The 16,439-nt window shown below is 36.8% G+C and overlaps 1 protein-coding gene across 1 annotated transcript in view; it reads right to left on the reverse strand.

The window, feature by feature from the left end:
• The window catches only part of LOC117402222 (phosphofurin acidic cluster sorting protein 1-like), a 116,728-nt gene that overhangs the window by 65,716 nt on the left and 34,573 nt on the right, over positions 1-16,439 (reverse strand). The window contains exon 2 of the mRNA XM_059023853.1: positions 3,394-3,481. Coding sequence (XP_058879836.1) covers positions 3,394-3,481 — 88 coding nt within the window. The remainder of the gene's footprint in view (positions 1-3,393; positions 3,482-16,439) is intronic.

The raw sequence follows: 16,439 nt of genomic DNA on the forward strand, positions 1-16,439 counted from the left end.
AAATAAAAGTAGACTTTTTTTTTATAACTTCTTGTGCTATGCGCTTCTGTAAAATGTTCTTTTCTAAGTTTGTTTATCAACGTTGTTCAGTTGCTTCTGCTCATCTGATAATGAACCGATTGCTGTTGACAAGTTAAAAATGTATTGCTATCTTTTCAGTTTTATAAATAGGTATGTTGTAAACCGATGTCTGATCAGATGTTTATTTACATTTTCTTGCTATGATTTGTAAAATAAATGTGTGTGTATATATATATATATATATATATATATATATATATATATATATATATATATATATATATATATATATATATAAAATAATTACATCCGACTGTTTCTCCTTTTGTTATACGATTTACAGTGTTTTGAATACAGTCGTCACAAAGACGGCTGCGGGGCTTCTAGGTATGAGTATGAGTATATCTCCGGTCCTTCTAGTGTTAAACGAGGGCGGCGATTATACAAGCTTTTATTAATAATACTATGCTTTACAAATGCTGCAATATTTTATTACATGGATTTAAGGCATTTTAGAAGAGGCGCTGTGAGAGGCTCCAATCTGCAGCACTATACACTCGTGTGTTTTTGGGGCATGAATACAGTACATTTACTGACAGTTAACGAGAGCCTATTAGGTGAGCCTATTAGGTGGGAGGTCAGGGGAGTACTGTACCAGCGAATCAGGAGTGTGTATTGGTTGCTATGGGGCGGTACAAGAAGAGGAGAGAGAACGGTAGTTAAGTGTGATGCAGTTGTTTTTCTTAACGAAAAATATTACCTCTCAATATCGGTTTGATTTCTGTTAAAACTAAAATATATCCTACTCTTTTTTTTTTCTCACTGTAATAATCTGCTTGTTTGTAATTTCTCTGCAAGAGAAACAGAAACTAAATCTTCTCATAGATAATAAGCATTTTTTTTATATATAATTGTACAGGACTGAGTAAAATTCCAATTGAATAAAAAACAAAACAACTAAACCCCCTACAAGAAGATCTCTTCGGCCAGCTTTCGGATAGCGCTTAGAATGACCGGCAAAGCTTGAAGTTCCTCTGAGTTTAAGTTTTCACCATCCAAGCTGGAGAACGAGGTAAACAGACAGCCCTTGTTTTATCCCCTGCTGTGTTGGCACTGAACTCTGCTGGGAAAAAAATAAAAAGACGTGAAGGACTGCTGTGCTGTAAGTAGTTGATCTTGGGTTGTCTTTCGGGACTGTACCATAAATTAAAATTTGCTTACTAATGTGTGTGCACATTAGTTTGTATTACGTGCTGAATTGAGACTGCAGTCTCTTCGGGGGCGTCACATAGCCATTGTTGCGCGTTTGTTTATTTTTTGAGCAGGGGTAGAAAAAAATACTTTTATGTTTCTTTATTGAGAGCACCGTTTATTTGAGGGCGGCATCTATTAAAAAACTGATATCTGAGTGAGGCGTTAATTCGAGGGCGCCGTTAATTCAAAGTAATACGGTAGTACTAGGTTAAAACGTTTTATTGTAAGATTTTGATTAAGTACTGTAAACATTTAAAGAAGGTGAGTCATAGACTAATTTAAATATAACAGAAAACGAGTTCCTTAAATTTCACATGAGGGGGATTTCACATTTTCTAAAAATATATTTTTAAATTTCCCAATAATTGTTTCTGAATGTAACATTAAGCAAAGTTTCTTAAATCTGAAATTTTGGGTTTCCATGACCTCCCTTAATTTTAAGGTTATTTTTTTTCTTGGATGTCAAACTTGGTCCAATAAAAAGGTATTCAAATAAGAAACTCAATACTGAACATGACAAATGTTAAAATAATTTTGCTCACAGCTCTCATTTGTAATTATTTCAAACACAAACAGAACAGAAGGCGGCGAAGATTTTTAGCCTCCCAGATTTATGCTTCGTTTTCCATCTGCCAGATAGGGGCAAAGCATGGGTTCACTCCAGCAAATTGCACTCAAGTAACTGCATTAGTTCCTTTCTGATCAGATGGAAGGGTGCAAATAATCAGTTTATTTTGCAAGCATTTCAGACTCGTAAAGGGTATGTTGCTTTTAGTTTGATTTATTTAACCTCTGTTTGAGCCAAACAGACACGGCACCACTTTTAATGAGGGTTTTTATTTATTGATTTAAAACACACATACAGTTGTACATGGTAGGTAAGGATAATGCAACCCAACTATCAAACAGCACTTGAATAAATGTTATTTATCCACATACTCAGCAAGAGCAAGTAACAATAAACATGGTTTGTGGGTCCCTGAGACCTTGCCTAGATGCCAGACTTCCCAGTTTTAAATGCCAGTGGCATTATCAGATCAAATTTGGCGTACAGCAATCGCAAGAAAGACCAGCAAGAAGTATACCAACCAGAGTGTGTCTATTTACTGAGCAGCAGAAGTAGGACTTTGAGAAACCGAACAGAGGTTGATCCAAGAGCGCTGCCAAGACTGCAGAAAGGAATACCCCCAACAGAGGGACACTTCAGGAAGAGCTCACTAATGATAAACAACTGTGACTAGAAACTGCCATAGGAGGGACAGACCGAGAAGCAACAGCACAGGAAATAATGACAAACCACACTGAACCAGTCTCGGACAAGGTGTGGTTTTGCGTCAGCGTTAAAGCTTGAGAAAGAAAAAAAAGAAAAAAAAAAGTTGGGTTTATTGGATGTTGAAAATCTGGAAGTAAAAATAGCTTAGAATGGAGACTTCCTTGCAGTTTATCAATCTTCTAGGATAGTCAAGAAAGTGGAGTGAGTGTGGCTATGCAGTCCAATGTACCAAGCCAGTGCAGTCAAATCTTTCTAACAGCTATTTATATTTTGCACATTTTAACAGTGGCTAGATTAGTTAGCATCAGCGCCATTTATTGAACACCTGCTGTGGATTTTCCTTTTGTATTGCTGAAAGCACAGTATTTGATGAATTCCAATAAGAAACACTCTGATTGACAGTATAAAAAATAAAAAGTAAGCTACTAACTATAATGTAACCTAGACAGGCATGTTGTAACTAGCTGTTTCATGGGCAAAAAAGCTAATAAGGACACAAAGCCGAGACACAAAGGACACGCTCAGATTGGTGCCCCCACCACAGATGTAATTAAAGCTACAGTATCTGTATCATAAAATATAAATCACAGGTGATATACATCAACCGTATATAGATGTACAAATGTAAGTGTGAATACAAATGGACAAGGCAAGATAGCTTCCAAGTGTGACACAGTAAAAGAATGTAGAAGCGAAGTTTCATCACAATAGGATAAGCGGTTCTCTAGATGTACAGTGTTCCAAACTGTGCCACAAGTGCCCAAATGTTCTGCATATGATAATGATCCATTCACTGTTTGTGTACCACAGAACATGAATAAGTGACAAATTAAAGATGAATTTACCTGAATTTTCACAGCAATCACAACAGAGTTGAGTTCTTTGTCCAGTTCTTTGAGCACGATCAGCTTTTTCAGAGTCAGGCTACATAACCTGAAATGCAACAAACAAACAGAATGTTAATTTTGCTTACCACCTGCATGTAATGAAAATCAGATGAATTCATAAATACCGCTTCCCATTGGTAAAACACATCCTCAAAACAAATGTCCTTGCAATGCTTCATCAAATTTTGGCAAGCTATTCTGAAGATATAGTTGTCAACATTGTCTGATCAGAGGCCACAATTCATCCAAAAGTAGATAACCATCAGATTACGATATTATCAAGAACATATGGTAATAATTACCATAACAACTGGCTGGAACGGTTCTGAAGATATTTAACAAAAACTGTAAACAAGTTAACTGTAGATATAGTAAAGAGAGTGGTTGGGGGATCTTCATATTTTGTAATACAGTACTTCAAGTTTACTCTTTCCATGGCATTTTGCATCCTAAAGAAGGAACTACTTGAAATTAAACATTTAAAAATTCTTGCTACAGTGACTTGTCTGAATTATCATAAATTTTTTGTAATTGCCATTTATCTGTGTGAAAAGGCCTATTTTTCGTGTGAAGTTACTGAGGCAGAAGGTTGGCAATGGAAGAAAAAAAAAAAAACTGCAAAAATCTGCTTAAGCAGCACATTTTCTGCTTGTTGCTCAGGCAGTCTGGGTAGTTGAACTTGATCAACAGATTTCTGTTGTTGCCCAGAGAAAGCAGTCAAGCACAGTATTGGCAGGCTCCCCATGACTAATCACCCGATATGAAAAAAACACAAATCTGGCCCCTTGCGCTTTTTAGCTTTTAATAATTCTCCACTGACTCAGTGGATCCTTGCAGTTACAGTGCAGGAGGACACTTTTCATTACACTGTATTGATGATTTTAATGATTGCTAAGGATCCTTCGCTGACACACAATAATACAGACATCCAGTGCTGAAATAAACCACACCACCATATGAGAACATTCACTTCCAGTGCAGCAGCACTCACTCACTCACACACACACAACACACACACACACACACACACACACACACACACAAACACAAACATGCTACATATTAAATAGCATATATAAAAATCAGTATATATAAAAAAATTTTGTTTTTTTTTAAATGCAGAAATTTAAAAAGCTACATTAAAACCACTAAGATAAGAAAGACATTTTTATAAAAGTATGTTTATTATTATTATTATTATTATTATTATTATTATTATTATTATTATTATTTCTTAGCAGACGCCCTTATCCAGGGCGATTTACAAACGTAAGCAAATACATTTCAAGTATCACAGTACAAGTAATAATACAATTAAGAGCAAGATAAATACAATGACTTTGGTTCAAGCAAGTACAAGTGTGACAAAATACAACTCAATAATACAGCAGATAACAGTGTCAGTGATAGTTACATCAGGATATGATTAAATACAAAATACTATAGATTAAACACTTGGCAGATTACAGTACTCTGAAGTACAGGATTAAATGCAGTAAAATAGGGGGCAGATAAGAGCAAGTAAAGCAGTGGAGTGAGCAGTGGAGTGAGCAGAGCGGAAGCCAGATTGGAGAGGGTCGAGCAGAGAGTGGTTGGACAGGAAAGCAGAGAGCTGGCGGTGTACAGTCCGCTCGAGGGTTTTGGAGAGGAAGGGTAGGAGGGAGACAGGACGGTAGCTCACACCACACAACCAATCTTGACTTAAAAACTGTAACAGTCCCCACTTCCCTGACTAAAGAAGGGAGGGCATTCCATCATTTAGGGGCTCTGTATGAAAAAGCCCTTCCTCCAGTGTTAATTTTGTTGAGCCTAGAAATAACCAGTAGCCCCGCATCCTGTGATCTAAGAATGCGATTTGGATGATATGGGGTCAGTAACTCTTGCAAATAACTAGGTGCTAATCCATTAGGGCTTTATAGGTTAACAAAATCTTAATCTATTCTATACTGCACTGGAAGCCAGTGTAAGGAGGCTAAAACAGGGGTAATATATTAACTTTTCCTGGTTTTAATCAGAATTCTTGTGGCGGTATTCTGAACATGCTGTAAGCGAGACAGCACACCTTTTGGGATACCAGAGAGAAGTGCATTACAGTAATTAATTCTAGATGAAACAAAGACATGCATTAGTCGCTCAGCATCAGATACAGAAATAATTGGTCTGTACATTTCTCAAAAGGTAAAAAGATACTTTTGTAACTTCCCCAATATAAGTCTCAAATGATAGATCAGGATCAAAGATTTATATTTTAGGCAGGGTCACCATCCATATGTTGCACACATACAGTATGCACACAATGAAATTACAGAGCCAGTATGGAATCAAGTAAAACAATGCATTCATAATGTTTCTCTGTACCAGTGAATAATGGCCATTTAACTTTAAAACCTGGTATGGATAAAATAATAATAATAATAATAATAATAATAATAATAATAATAATAATAAACCAGAGATACAAACTGATCTATCCAACATAATGTTCTATTTTACTGTACCTCCCACCCCAATCGACAGTTAATCGAAACAAAGAATGCATTATTATTAAAACCACAAGTGACAAAGAGAGAAAGAGTCAAAGCTGTAAATCTCCCTCCCGACCAGAAAGGGCTCTGTGTAAGGTGGACAGTATTCTTCCCCGTAGACTAGTTGACTTGACGGTGGGCGGAAGCAGGAGGTCGGCCAGCTGGGCGGAAGCATGTAGTGGCACGTACACAAAACGAATCCCTTGCGATCGGCTACGGTGCAGGCAGCGATTGGAGAAAGGCTGCCGCCGGGCTGATTGCAGGGAGGAGTTGGGTAGTGCAAAGGGGACGCTGCTACGTGAGTACAGCCCTTACGCTGAAAACTAACGATCCAGCCGGAGCCTGTATTTTGTTATTTTTTTGTTTGTGTCTGCAGACGAGTAGCACGGAGGAGAACGGAGCTGCAGCCACGGAGCCAGCACTAAACCCAGCGCTAACTCACCATTTCACTGCACAGCACAGCACAGCAGAGCACCACCCACAATCACAAGGACACTTGCACCGAGAGCACAATTTCGTGCACAGAGGATTGTGGTACTGGAGTGTTTTTGTTTGTTTCGTTTGGGACTGCCACCATATTTATTTCCCCTATACCATCATTGGTATAGGGGTGAACGGATTATTAATATTTTGTGTACTTGTTTATTAAATACGGACGTTTTTGTTATTGGCATTCTGTTTGGAATTTCCTTTTGTACACTGCACCACTCACGTGCTGTGACACCACATTATTCAGCATTTCCAAATTTGTCAGGTGCAGCCTTAAATCACAGGGGTGGAATTTCATTCCGGAGTAACAAGGACACTCTAATGTTCACTTCAGGAGTAAAAACCTTCCAAGAAACTGTCAAGTGCAATATTTGCATGATTATGGGCCCTATTTTAAAGCAAGTGCAAAAGACAAAGAATAAGGCACGTTATCTAAATGGAATAAAGCAATTGTAACGAAAATAGGGAAATATACACACAAGACTTTTACTTCTCTTGAAGCTAAAATTGGATGCCCTACATTGTGTTTTGTCCCACATTTTAAAGCCAGGTGGTGTCCCACTTCATATTTTACTGCAGCTGGAGCGTCTCCTAAAACACATGCTCGTATACTTGCGTGTGTGCATGCGTGGGTGCGTGTAAACGATAACCTGCTACCTTTGGCTTTGTTCGACTAACCAGTCTCTTAACTGGAAAAAAAAAATAAAAATCAACGGAATCCAACAAATTTGCAATCCAGATATTTATGTATTTATTTATTTATTTTCACTACAGTACTTGACATCTGGATTTTGTTTTTACAGTAACTAGAATCCTGGGTGCTACTGTACTGTATACAAAAACTGTTTGGCTCACATTGCTGGTTAGATCATTTGCAGCTTTGGCCGATTCTAGCTGTTGTGATGCCAAAACCTATAAATTTAATTGTTTTGGAAGTAGACAAACCTATGTTTATTTGGAGGGTTATTTCAACAGACTAGATTAATCTATACACTGACCAAGTCTTGAGCAAATGTTCTCTCACTACAATATAATTGCGTTTACATCTCTTTCAAATACTGTTTCACTGTTGCTTACAGAAACTTGATTAATAAAACAAGGATATTAAGAATATTTTAACAATCCTTTACAAATAGAGTATTGCTGTATTTTTAGACACCTTACAGTAACAATGCTACTCAGGTAATACTGCATAAAAAATGTAAATGGCGATACAAACTGCAGTTTATTACAGTAATGATGAGGTATGCTATTATAAGGGGAATGTAGCTACAGAAAAGACAGGACCTTCTTAGAACTCAGCAAGTCTTACATTGCTGGCATTTGCCCATAATACCTCCACTTGATCCTGATATTAGAATCAGGGCACAAAGTTGATCCCTGTCCAGAAATAACAGAGTCCTTGCTCTACGCCTTGGACCATATTTAACAGTCCTGACATAGCTGATGACAAAGAAATATTAGCATCACATCTGAAAAATAGTACAGGCATACAGACTTTCCTTATAAATAATTCAAATTGCAGAATTATCCCTAGAGGGAAAGCACCAGTATACTGGGGATTCATGTCTGCCTCGCTTCGCCCACGCTACTCCACTACTCCGCTCGCTCCACTGGCTTCCGATCACCGCTCGCATCCAGTTCAAGACTCTTGTACTAGCCTACAGATGCCTTGACCAGACTGCACCCAGCTACCTCCAGACCCTCATCTCTCCCTACACCCTCACTCGACCTCTCTGCTCCGCCTGCACTAGAAGACTGGCTCTACCTCCGCTACACTCCCCTGCCTCCAGAGCCTGCTCCTTCTCCACCCTTGCTCCGCAGTGGTGGAATGACCTTCCTACAGATGTCAGGACTGCCCAGTCCCTGACCACATTCCGGTGCCTCCTTAAGACTCACCTCTTCAAACAGCACCTGTAGAACTCCTCTGTTGTATCCTGGGACACTATCACCCTTCATTTAAATGTGCTTTATTTTGCTCTTATCTGCCCCCTATTTTACTGCATTTAATCCTGTACTTCAGAATACTGTAATCTGCCAAGTGTTTAACCTGTAGTATTTTGTACTTAATCATATCCTGATGTAACTATCACTATTTAATCATATCCTGATGTAATTATCACTATTATCTGCTGTATTATTGAATTGTGGTTTGTCACACTTGAACAAAAATTATTGTATTTCTTGCTCTTATTGTATTACTTGTATTGTAACACTTGAAATGTATTTGCTTGCGATTGTAAGTCGCCCTGGATAAGGGCGTCTGCTAAGAAATAAATAATAATAATAATAATAATAATAATAATAATAATAATAATAATAATGTCTCAGGTAACAATGGGGATATTTTTTTCCCCCCACCATAACTCAAACATTATTTCATGCATAAAAAAAGTAATTGTATTGTGCATTTATTTATTTATTTATTTATTTATTTATACTCTGAGGCAGCAAACAAGGCTATCAAGAAGTTCTTAATTAGAGTTGTAATCTGCAAGTACTGTAATACTGCATTTGCACATGTCATAAATTGGTCTACATTTATTTTTATGAACATCATAACTCAATCTGGCCATGTGTAAAAAAAAAAAACTAAAAAAAAACTAATAGCCACATTTATCAGAATCAAAACATTCAAATTTAGCGTTCAGTCCAATAGTATAAAGATGTTCCAATTTGCACTCCTGATAAAGACAAGCAAGCAATGCTCCATGCTGAGCTTGGCAAGCGACTTTGGTGCTCTTGGGCATCCTTGCAAGCCACAAAGCACACAATGCATGCTTTCAGTTGGGCTCTGCTGGACTGTGAAGCAAAATCAGAAGAGAAGATTCCTAGTGTCCACACGCAGAGTGCCAATGCAGTTAGCTAATGCCTGGTACAATTCCAGCAATTTCGCTGCTATTGTTGAACTCAATGACATCTACATCAAAATGCTAGAATGCAAGGTAAACAAAGATTGTCTTAAATAAATAAATAAATAAATAAATAAATAAATAAATAAAAATAATTTACATGTCAAATTGAGGGATTTTAGTAAAAACTTTTAACCATTTAGGCAGGCAAAACTGATTTCAGACCACACACAGCAGTTTTGTAAAAATCTCTCACAAATTGTTGTTGTTGTTTTGTTTTTTAAAATTTAACATTTTCAATCTCAGATAACTTCATTGTGGTTAGTTCTCAATACAGTATGTATTTTTCGGCGATTCAGAAATTCTCTGTTGGTAAAGTTTCTAGGGTATTCATAACATTTTCTTTGCATTAGCCCACAGAAAACCTACTGTTGACCTGCAAAAATGTACATTTGCTTCAGGCAAGGCATGACATACAGTAGAAAAGCAAGCCTAGCGGTGCGTGAGGATGAAAATGAAGGACAATCACTCGCATGTGTTCTTGTGGTATTTTCAATGCTGGCCCTGTTGTTGGTTCTCTCTAACAGATAATATATGGAATAAAAGGTTAAGATTAGTCAAGGAGCATTTTATTCCACAATGTAAAACTAAATGGTCAGCCAATATGACCACTCACAACTTCAAAACACTAATTTGCCCCTGTTCAAATTATGATTAAAAACAGATGTATACTGTATACGCTTGAAAGTTTTCGTTTATTACAAAACCAGTTTACTAACACAATAACTAATTTAATTACAGATCAATGCAAATCATACTTAAGTGTACAGTATGAGCCCAGTCTTTTTCTGCACTGACTGACTGACAGACATTAACTGATGACTGAATCCTGAACAGTAGCTCTATTTTCTTGGGTTTCCTATCTTTCTGACCTCATTTTCATCAGGGAGAGATTCACAATGTGCATTTTTGTCTAGTTCAATGCACATCATAAGGTAAACATGACAATAACGTATCTCATGCATTATTGCACCAGGCATTTCATACAGAAGTAGTTATTTTGTATTAGTTTAACTGGCCAGGTACAATGAAGGTGGAACAATTTATTATTTCCTGGATCCCTGTTTCATTTAATAACCCAGTTTCTCAGCTTGTTTTAAAACCAGGCCAGCACATTCATAAACTCTGCCAAATAGGGCATTTACACTCCGACTGCTTGCCCTCACTCCCTAAACAGTTTATGTAAATTAAGTTCTTATGCACAATTCATTAGTATTAATGAGTAAACCCCTGCAAATAGATCCCTGCTAAGATATGATCTTCAAAGTGGTTTATATACAGCCCATAGGAAGTGTTACCATGAAACGTTTAAAAAACTGATAGGCGCCAATAGCTATAATCTCTAGGAGGACATAAACATAAAAGCAACTCCACCTGTCCCAATATACTCAAAATCCAGCAGTGTGTGTTAAAGATGTCCGCTATGCCCATAACAACACACAGATAGATAGCTTTTAATAAACAGATATTGGAGTCTGTAGAATTGATTGCAATGGTGCCGCATCTCAGCACCACCACGGTTTAAATCATTCAAGTACTGTATGTTGGTATACAGTACATCCACCAGGAAGGCTGCACTGTAAGTGCTTAATAGAGCTATCGATTCAGTATCATAAAAAATTATACCAGCATGACCTTCACACAGTTCAGCACCAGGAACATACATCCTGTATGTTTTCTCCATTAGATAGTGTTCATACGTGGCATGCCAAGCCTAGGTTTGAACCTACACTTTGGTTTAGCTCCCTTTATGGGCAAGTTTAGGACTTTCTTTAGCAAACATCAATTAATTCACTGTATCTGTTTCTACGTCTATATGTTACACAAGTTTTTACATGGAGAATGCAGTGTCTTGACAATGCTTAATGGAGTTCATAATTCAAATCCATATACCCTACCAAACATATAACCACCTTGTGACAGTGTATCTGTATCATGGCAATACAGGTCCTCAGTAGTTAGAAATGTGTGACATTGTAATGCACTTGCAGTAACTACTACTTAGTTCATGATGCCCATTTCAAGTTTTACACAATTGGATGAACAGTTCTAAAAATCCAGAAATACAGAAAAAAAAGTGTAATCTACTAGGCTATTTCCCAGTCGCCAAAGAGACTCAATCTTCAGCAGGGGACACAGTAATAACTGAGCTATTACAAATAGATGAGACCCAATCTTCAGCAGGGGACACAGTAATAACTGAGCTAACTATTACAAATTATAGAATAAAAGTACTCCTAGTGTAAAGGCAGCAAACTGTATCCAATAATCAGCAACAAGAACAATAACATCCGGCACTTAGAGTCAACACTCCTTATCTCAACTGAGTTGTACAGTAGATCTTTTGAAAAACAAATTAATTGAAGATACATTGTTCTGTAGATTGCTAGCAGTACATATGCCTGTATCAATGAAAACCCCTCTAGTGAAATAAAATCACAGCATTATCATGCTTTATTCTGGTGCTGTGTGCAGGTCTCAAAATCGTCCATTCTGAATAATTACATCTGGGGTAAATGATCGCGGAGAGAGATGAAACAAGGATTGCTCTGTCCTTGTTACAGAGACTCACGCTGTGGCTTGATTAGGGGCAGGGAGTCTTCTCAATACTGGATATGGGTAACAGCATCAAACCCCCAGAGGATAACCCCAAGCACTGCAGTTATTGTGGTATATAGCATAGGCTATATATCACAAATGTTAGCTTGGTTCCACACAGAGAACAGTGTAAAGTATTGTATCAATGAGGAACATTTCAATCTTACAGATACGGGCAACATTATGACTTAGTTTGACCATCAATTTATCCATCAATTTCACCCAAGCGGACATGTTTTTATTTTCAACATATCTTTAAATTCTATAGTCACCTCAAGTCACTAATCAGTGTAATAAGTATACCCAGAACACAGAAGGAATGCTAAGGCACTGATTTACCCAAATGAGTAGTTTGTTCCCTTAAGTGTATCATAATTATTAATAAGCAATTGCTGTCATACTCATATTCACTCAGTACAGACTCACACCATTAAAGAATTTACTCAATTGCATATGCACTGCGGTTCTGTGACGTACTGTACAGTAAATGCTTTTGTAAACAGTAGTTTTGTGGACAAGAGAGGCTAAATAAATGATAACTCAACAGGAAAGTCACTTGAGATTAAAAATCTCCAATACATAAGGCCTGGCACATAAACTTCAGCATCACAGGAACACAATATAAACTGTAAATACAATATAGACATTCATATAAAAGGAAATCCATGTTGAAGATTAGTCCTGATTAGGTTTATAAAACACAATAAACCCGCGTAACTATAAACAATAGCATGTTTGCACGTCAGCTGCATTGAAAACAGAACATATCTCGCAAAACTTATAAAAATGTGCTTCGAAAGAGGATAATAACGTTAAGTTGAAAATCTGATTAAAAAGAAACGCCCCACACAAATAATACTATAGTAGGGTCAGAGAGAATCAAACATGACCTCATAGGAATCTCTTGATGGGAGGGGATAAAGAGATCCATGTTCAAAACTGTGCTGCAGTATTACTCGGGTGTGTTATCTTTCACAGATCTGCCATCTCCTTTGCGCAAATAAAGGCTAGTGTTTTGACATTGTTGATATATGGGTACAATTAATGATGTAACTCCATTAATCAACTGATACTGATCTTGCCATGGTGTGTTAGTGTGTTTTACTCCAAGCCAATTGCCAAATACTGAACAAAAAAAACGAACTCTACAACAGCTTATTTTCTGCATTCAACAAACGACCAGCTGGATGCAAACACCCAACTACTATATACTATATCCCCTACAGTTACAAATAGACTACATCATTTTTTTAAAGCATGCTTAACAGGTGGCTGCATGCATGATCTACAAAATAATTCTAAGGTATAAAAGATAATTCATGCAGATTAGCAAACTACAGTATATAAAACCAACTCTTGTCTCAGCCACCGGTATGTAATTTATTACACCTGACATTCTGTTATGTTTTTCTACTTTGTGTTTAAGGTACTTCTAAAGCTACAGAAACTGTAATCGAAATACATTTTAAAAAATGAATCTGGATTTAAAAGAAATTTCAAACATGAAAGGATTCACGTTTGAACAGCAATTCATTTAGAGAATTAAAGCTATTAAATTAAACTGACCTAACACTGGATCTTTCAAACACATTTGTTTTCAACAACCTCACAGTTTAAGCGGGTCTCAGTTGACCTCATAAAACTGTGTTCTGCTCCAAAGATGTACCATCCTCTTAACTGCTACTAAAGAGCCATACTGTGGTACTGTATCTTCGCTCATAAAACAGACACTGGATTTATGCAGACGCTTGTAGTCTCTTAGCTGCTATACAAACAGCAGATAGATATGCAATCTTTCAAAATCATCAGCTAGACACTAAAATTAATTTCCAAGCAGTTCATTCATCCTTAAAAACTCCAGCTGCTCTTTCCAACCAGGCAGTGGACAGTTCTGATTTTTAATATCCGAACTCGGCTTCCTCTGGCAGAAAACAGAATACATTGCCAGAATATAAAATAGGCAAAAAATACTGTGCAGAAGAATGGTTTAAATTTGTGCACAGAGACAGCAAACCAACTAATCCCCTGTAATGGTAGGAGCATATCTGGAGTGCAAGCTATACCGTCATTAAGGGCTACTGGTGGGAAGAGGAGGGAGTACTGCATCATGTTCTCTTTAAATACAATTTTTTGTTACCATTATTTTTTAGCAAGTTTCCTTATTTCAAAGCATAATTTGATTAGTGTGTTTGAGAAAAATCTAGGGTCTTTGAAACCAACCAAAATATTTTAGAAGCATAACTAGACCTAGTACTACAACTTTGAAAATGACTATCAATATACAATAGAAATATACAACCACCAGAAGGATGCAGGCTAGACCACTGCCTTAAAGCAACATTCTGCAACTATAGGTCCACAAAAAGAAATATTCTGTACATTTTGTGACAAACATACATCATTAGGCATTTCCCAGTACTGAATTACTTGTAATAAATACGTTATACAATAACACTAAGAGAGAAAAGCTTTTGTATTATCTTCACCATTTCAAGATGAATACTAGTAATTTAACAGCCATTGTTCGTCTTTCATTTTTTTTCCATTTTTAAAACAAAGTATTCTATCTGGCTGCTTGAAAATATCATGTTTTAACAGATTGGACCCATTGGGAGTGGAGGCTTAATTCACTCTCTGCAATAAGCCTGGGACCTCTGAGGGCTGGCTCCTCCTGTACTGCAATAATAATATCTGCAGGATATACAACATCTTGCTCAACATCCAGGAGGGCATGGGTATCTCATTTAATCTTCTTCTGGTCGTATTAGATCAACATTAAGGGGCTTATCATAGTAAAACAGGGCTGGATCAATCATGTTAAAGGGGGATCGTGCTTGAACATGAATGTATAACTACTTTAAATGAAACAAGTGCAATGGATGAACTATGCTATGTTTATCCCCTTCTTGTTTTGACTGTTTACTAATCCATCACAAAAATGTGAACAATGAATATATATATATATATATATATATATATATATATATATATATATATATATATATATATATATATATATATATATATACACACATACACAGTATATAGGCAGTCCTCGCACTTACGACACAGTTGCTTCCTGAAAGTCGCGTCGTAAGTCGAAGCACATTTTCCCATAGCAACGTTATAAATTGGGGTTACGTTCCTGACTCTTTGGCCAGATAATATATTTTTACATAAATGACCCGTTACATTGTACTCATGCAAATATTTATTTACAAAGCTGTACATTTTAAAATATTAAACTAATTGGAAGCGTGCCCCTGAAAACTATGGACTTCTTGATAATTGTTGATATTGAAAATTCGCCAAAAAAATGATACAGGAGTCTGACATATCATGTTAATACTTATCCAATAAAACAGGCCGTACTGCAACATGGACAGAGAGATGTTTTGCCTATTTACACAGGAGACAGACTGATTGCACAAGAAATGACAAAAAAGCATTTTACTACTATTTTAGTTTTACTACCCCATCCCCCATTCTTTGGTTCTTTGAGCTTTGAGTACACATATTTTAACACTATATGAATGGTTGACCATTTGAAATCCTAATTCAAATTTCAGTATTTTAATATTGGGTGAGCCTGAAATCTCTATGAAATCTTCTGATGAAAGAGAAAAAATATATCGTTTCATGAATATGTATCAATTTTAACTGTTATAAGCAAAGTAACTGTCTTGGAAAACCTTCACACACTAACAGGCAAGGAGTCTTGCAGTACAGCATTATAATTTCATCCTAATCCTGCTCATTAAGAACGCTGATAAGTGTAGCCCATGATCAGCACTACACAAGAGTTGCCCAGTTTCATGCACTTATGATTCACCACTGTATAATGTTAATCTACAAATGCCACTGCTCAGAACATCCATTAACAGATTTGACTGCATTAAGACGAAATAGAAATGGTGCTTTTTATTAACACAAACAAAGCATACCCTGATGCTGAATCAAAAGGGGAATGTCATATCAGATGAATACTTTAATGTCATATTATTATTAGCTAAAATAAGGGCCTATCCAGATTAGTTTAACACCACACTTAAACTGCATAATGGCTTCATACAACTTTTGCAAACCCTCTAATAAATTATGTAATATTATTCAATATACTTACATTATATACAGCAATGCAAATATTAATTAGGGTAAATATTTTGGATGGCTTCCTACTCTATTTAGTACAAAATAAAATAAAAAATGAAAAAAATGTCCCCAGACTGGCAGTTTTGTATGCTTTAATCTGGTTGTATTTATCAATAACAGGATGGAAGCATGTAAAGCCCCTTTCACACTGGCACTCCTACCCAGGTCCTGACCCGGGTTCTGGCTAGCCGGGTTACAATCCCGCATAGTGTGAAACCACGTACTTGGGTCATACCCGGATTGACCCGGGTACCTTAGGATGTGGGTCGACATGATTTGACCTGAGTCGAGTGAGACAAAATGCATGACGGCCGTTTGAAAGCAGACA

Source organism: Acipenser ruthenus, chromosome 5 (genome assembly GCF_902713425.1).
Source record: "Acipenser ruthenus chromosome 5, fAciRut3.2 maternal haplotype, whole genome shotgun sequence".
Classification (NCBI taxonomy): Eukaryota; Metazoa; Chordata; class Actinopteri; order Acipenseriformes; family Acipenseridae; genus Acipenser; species Acipenser ruthenus.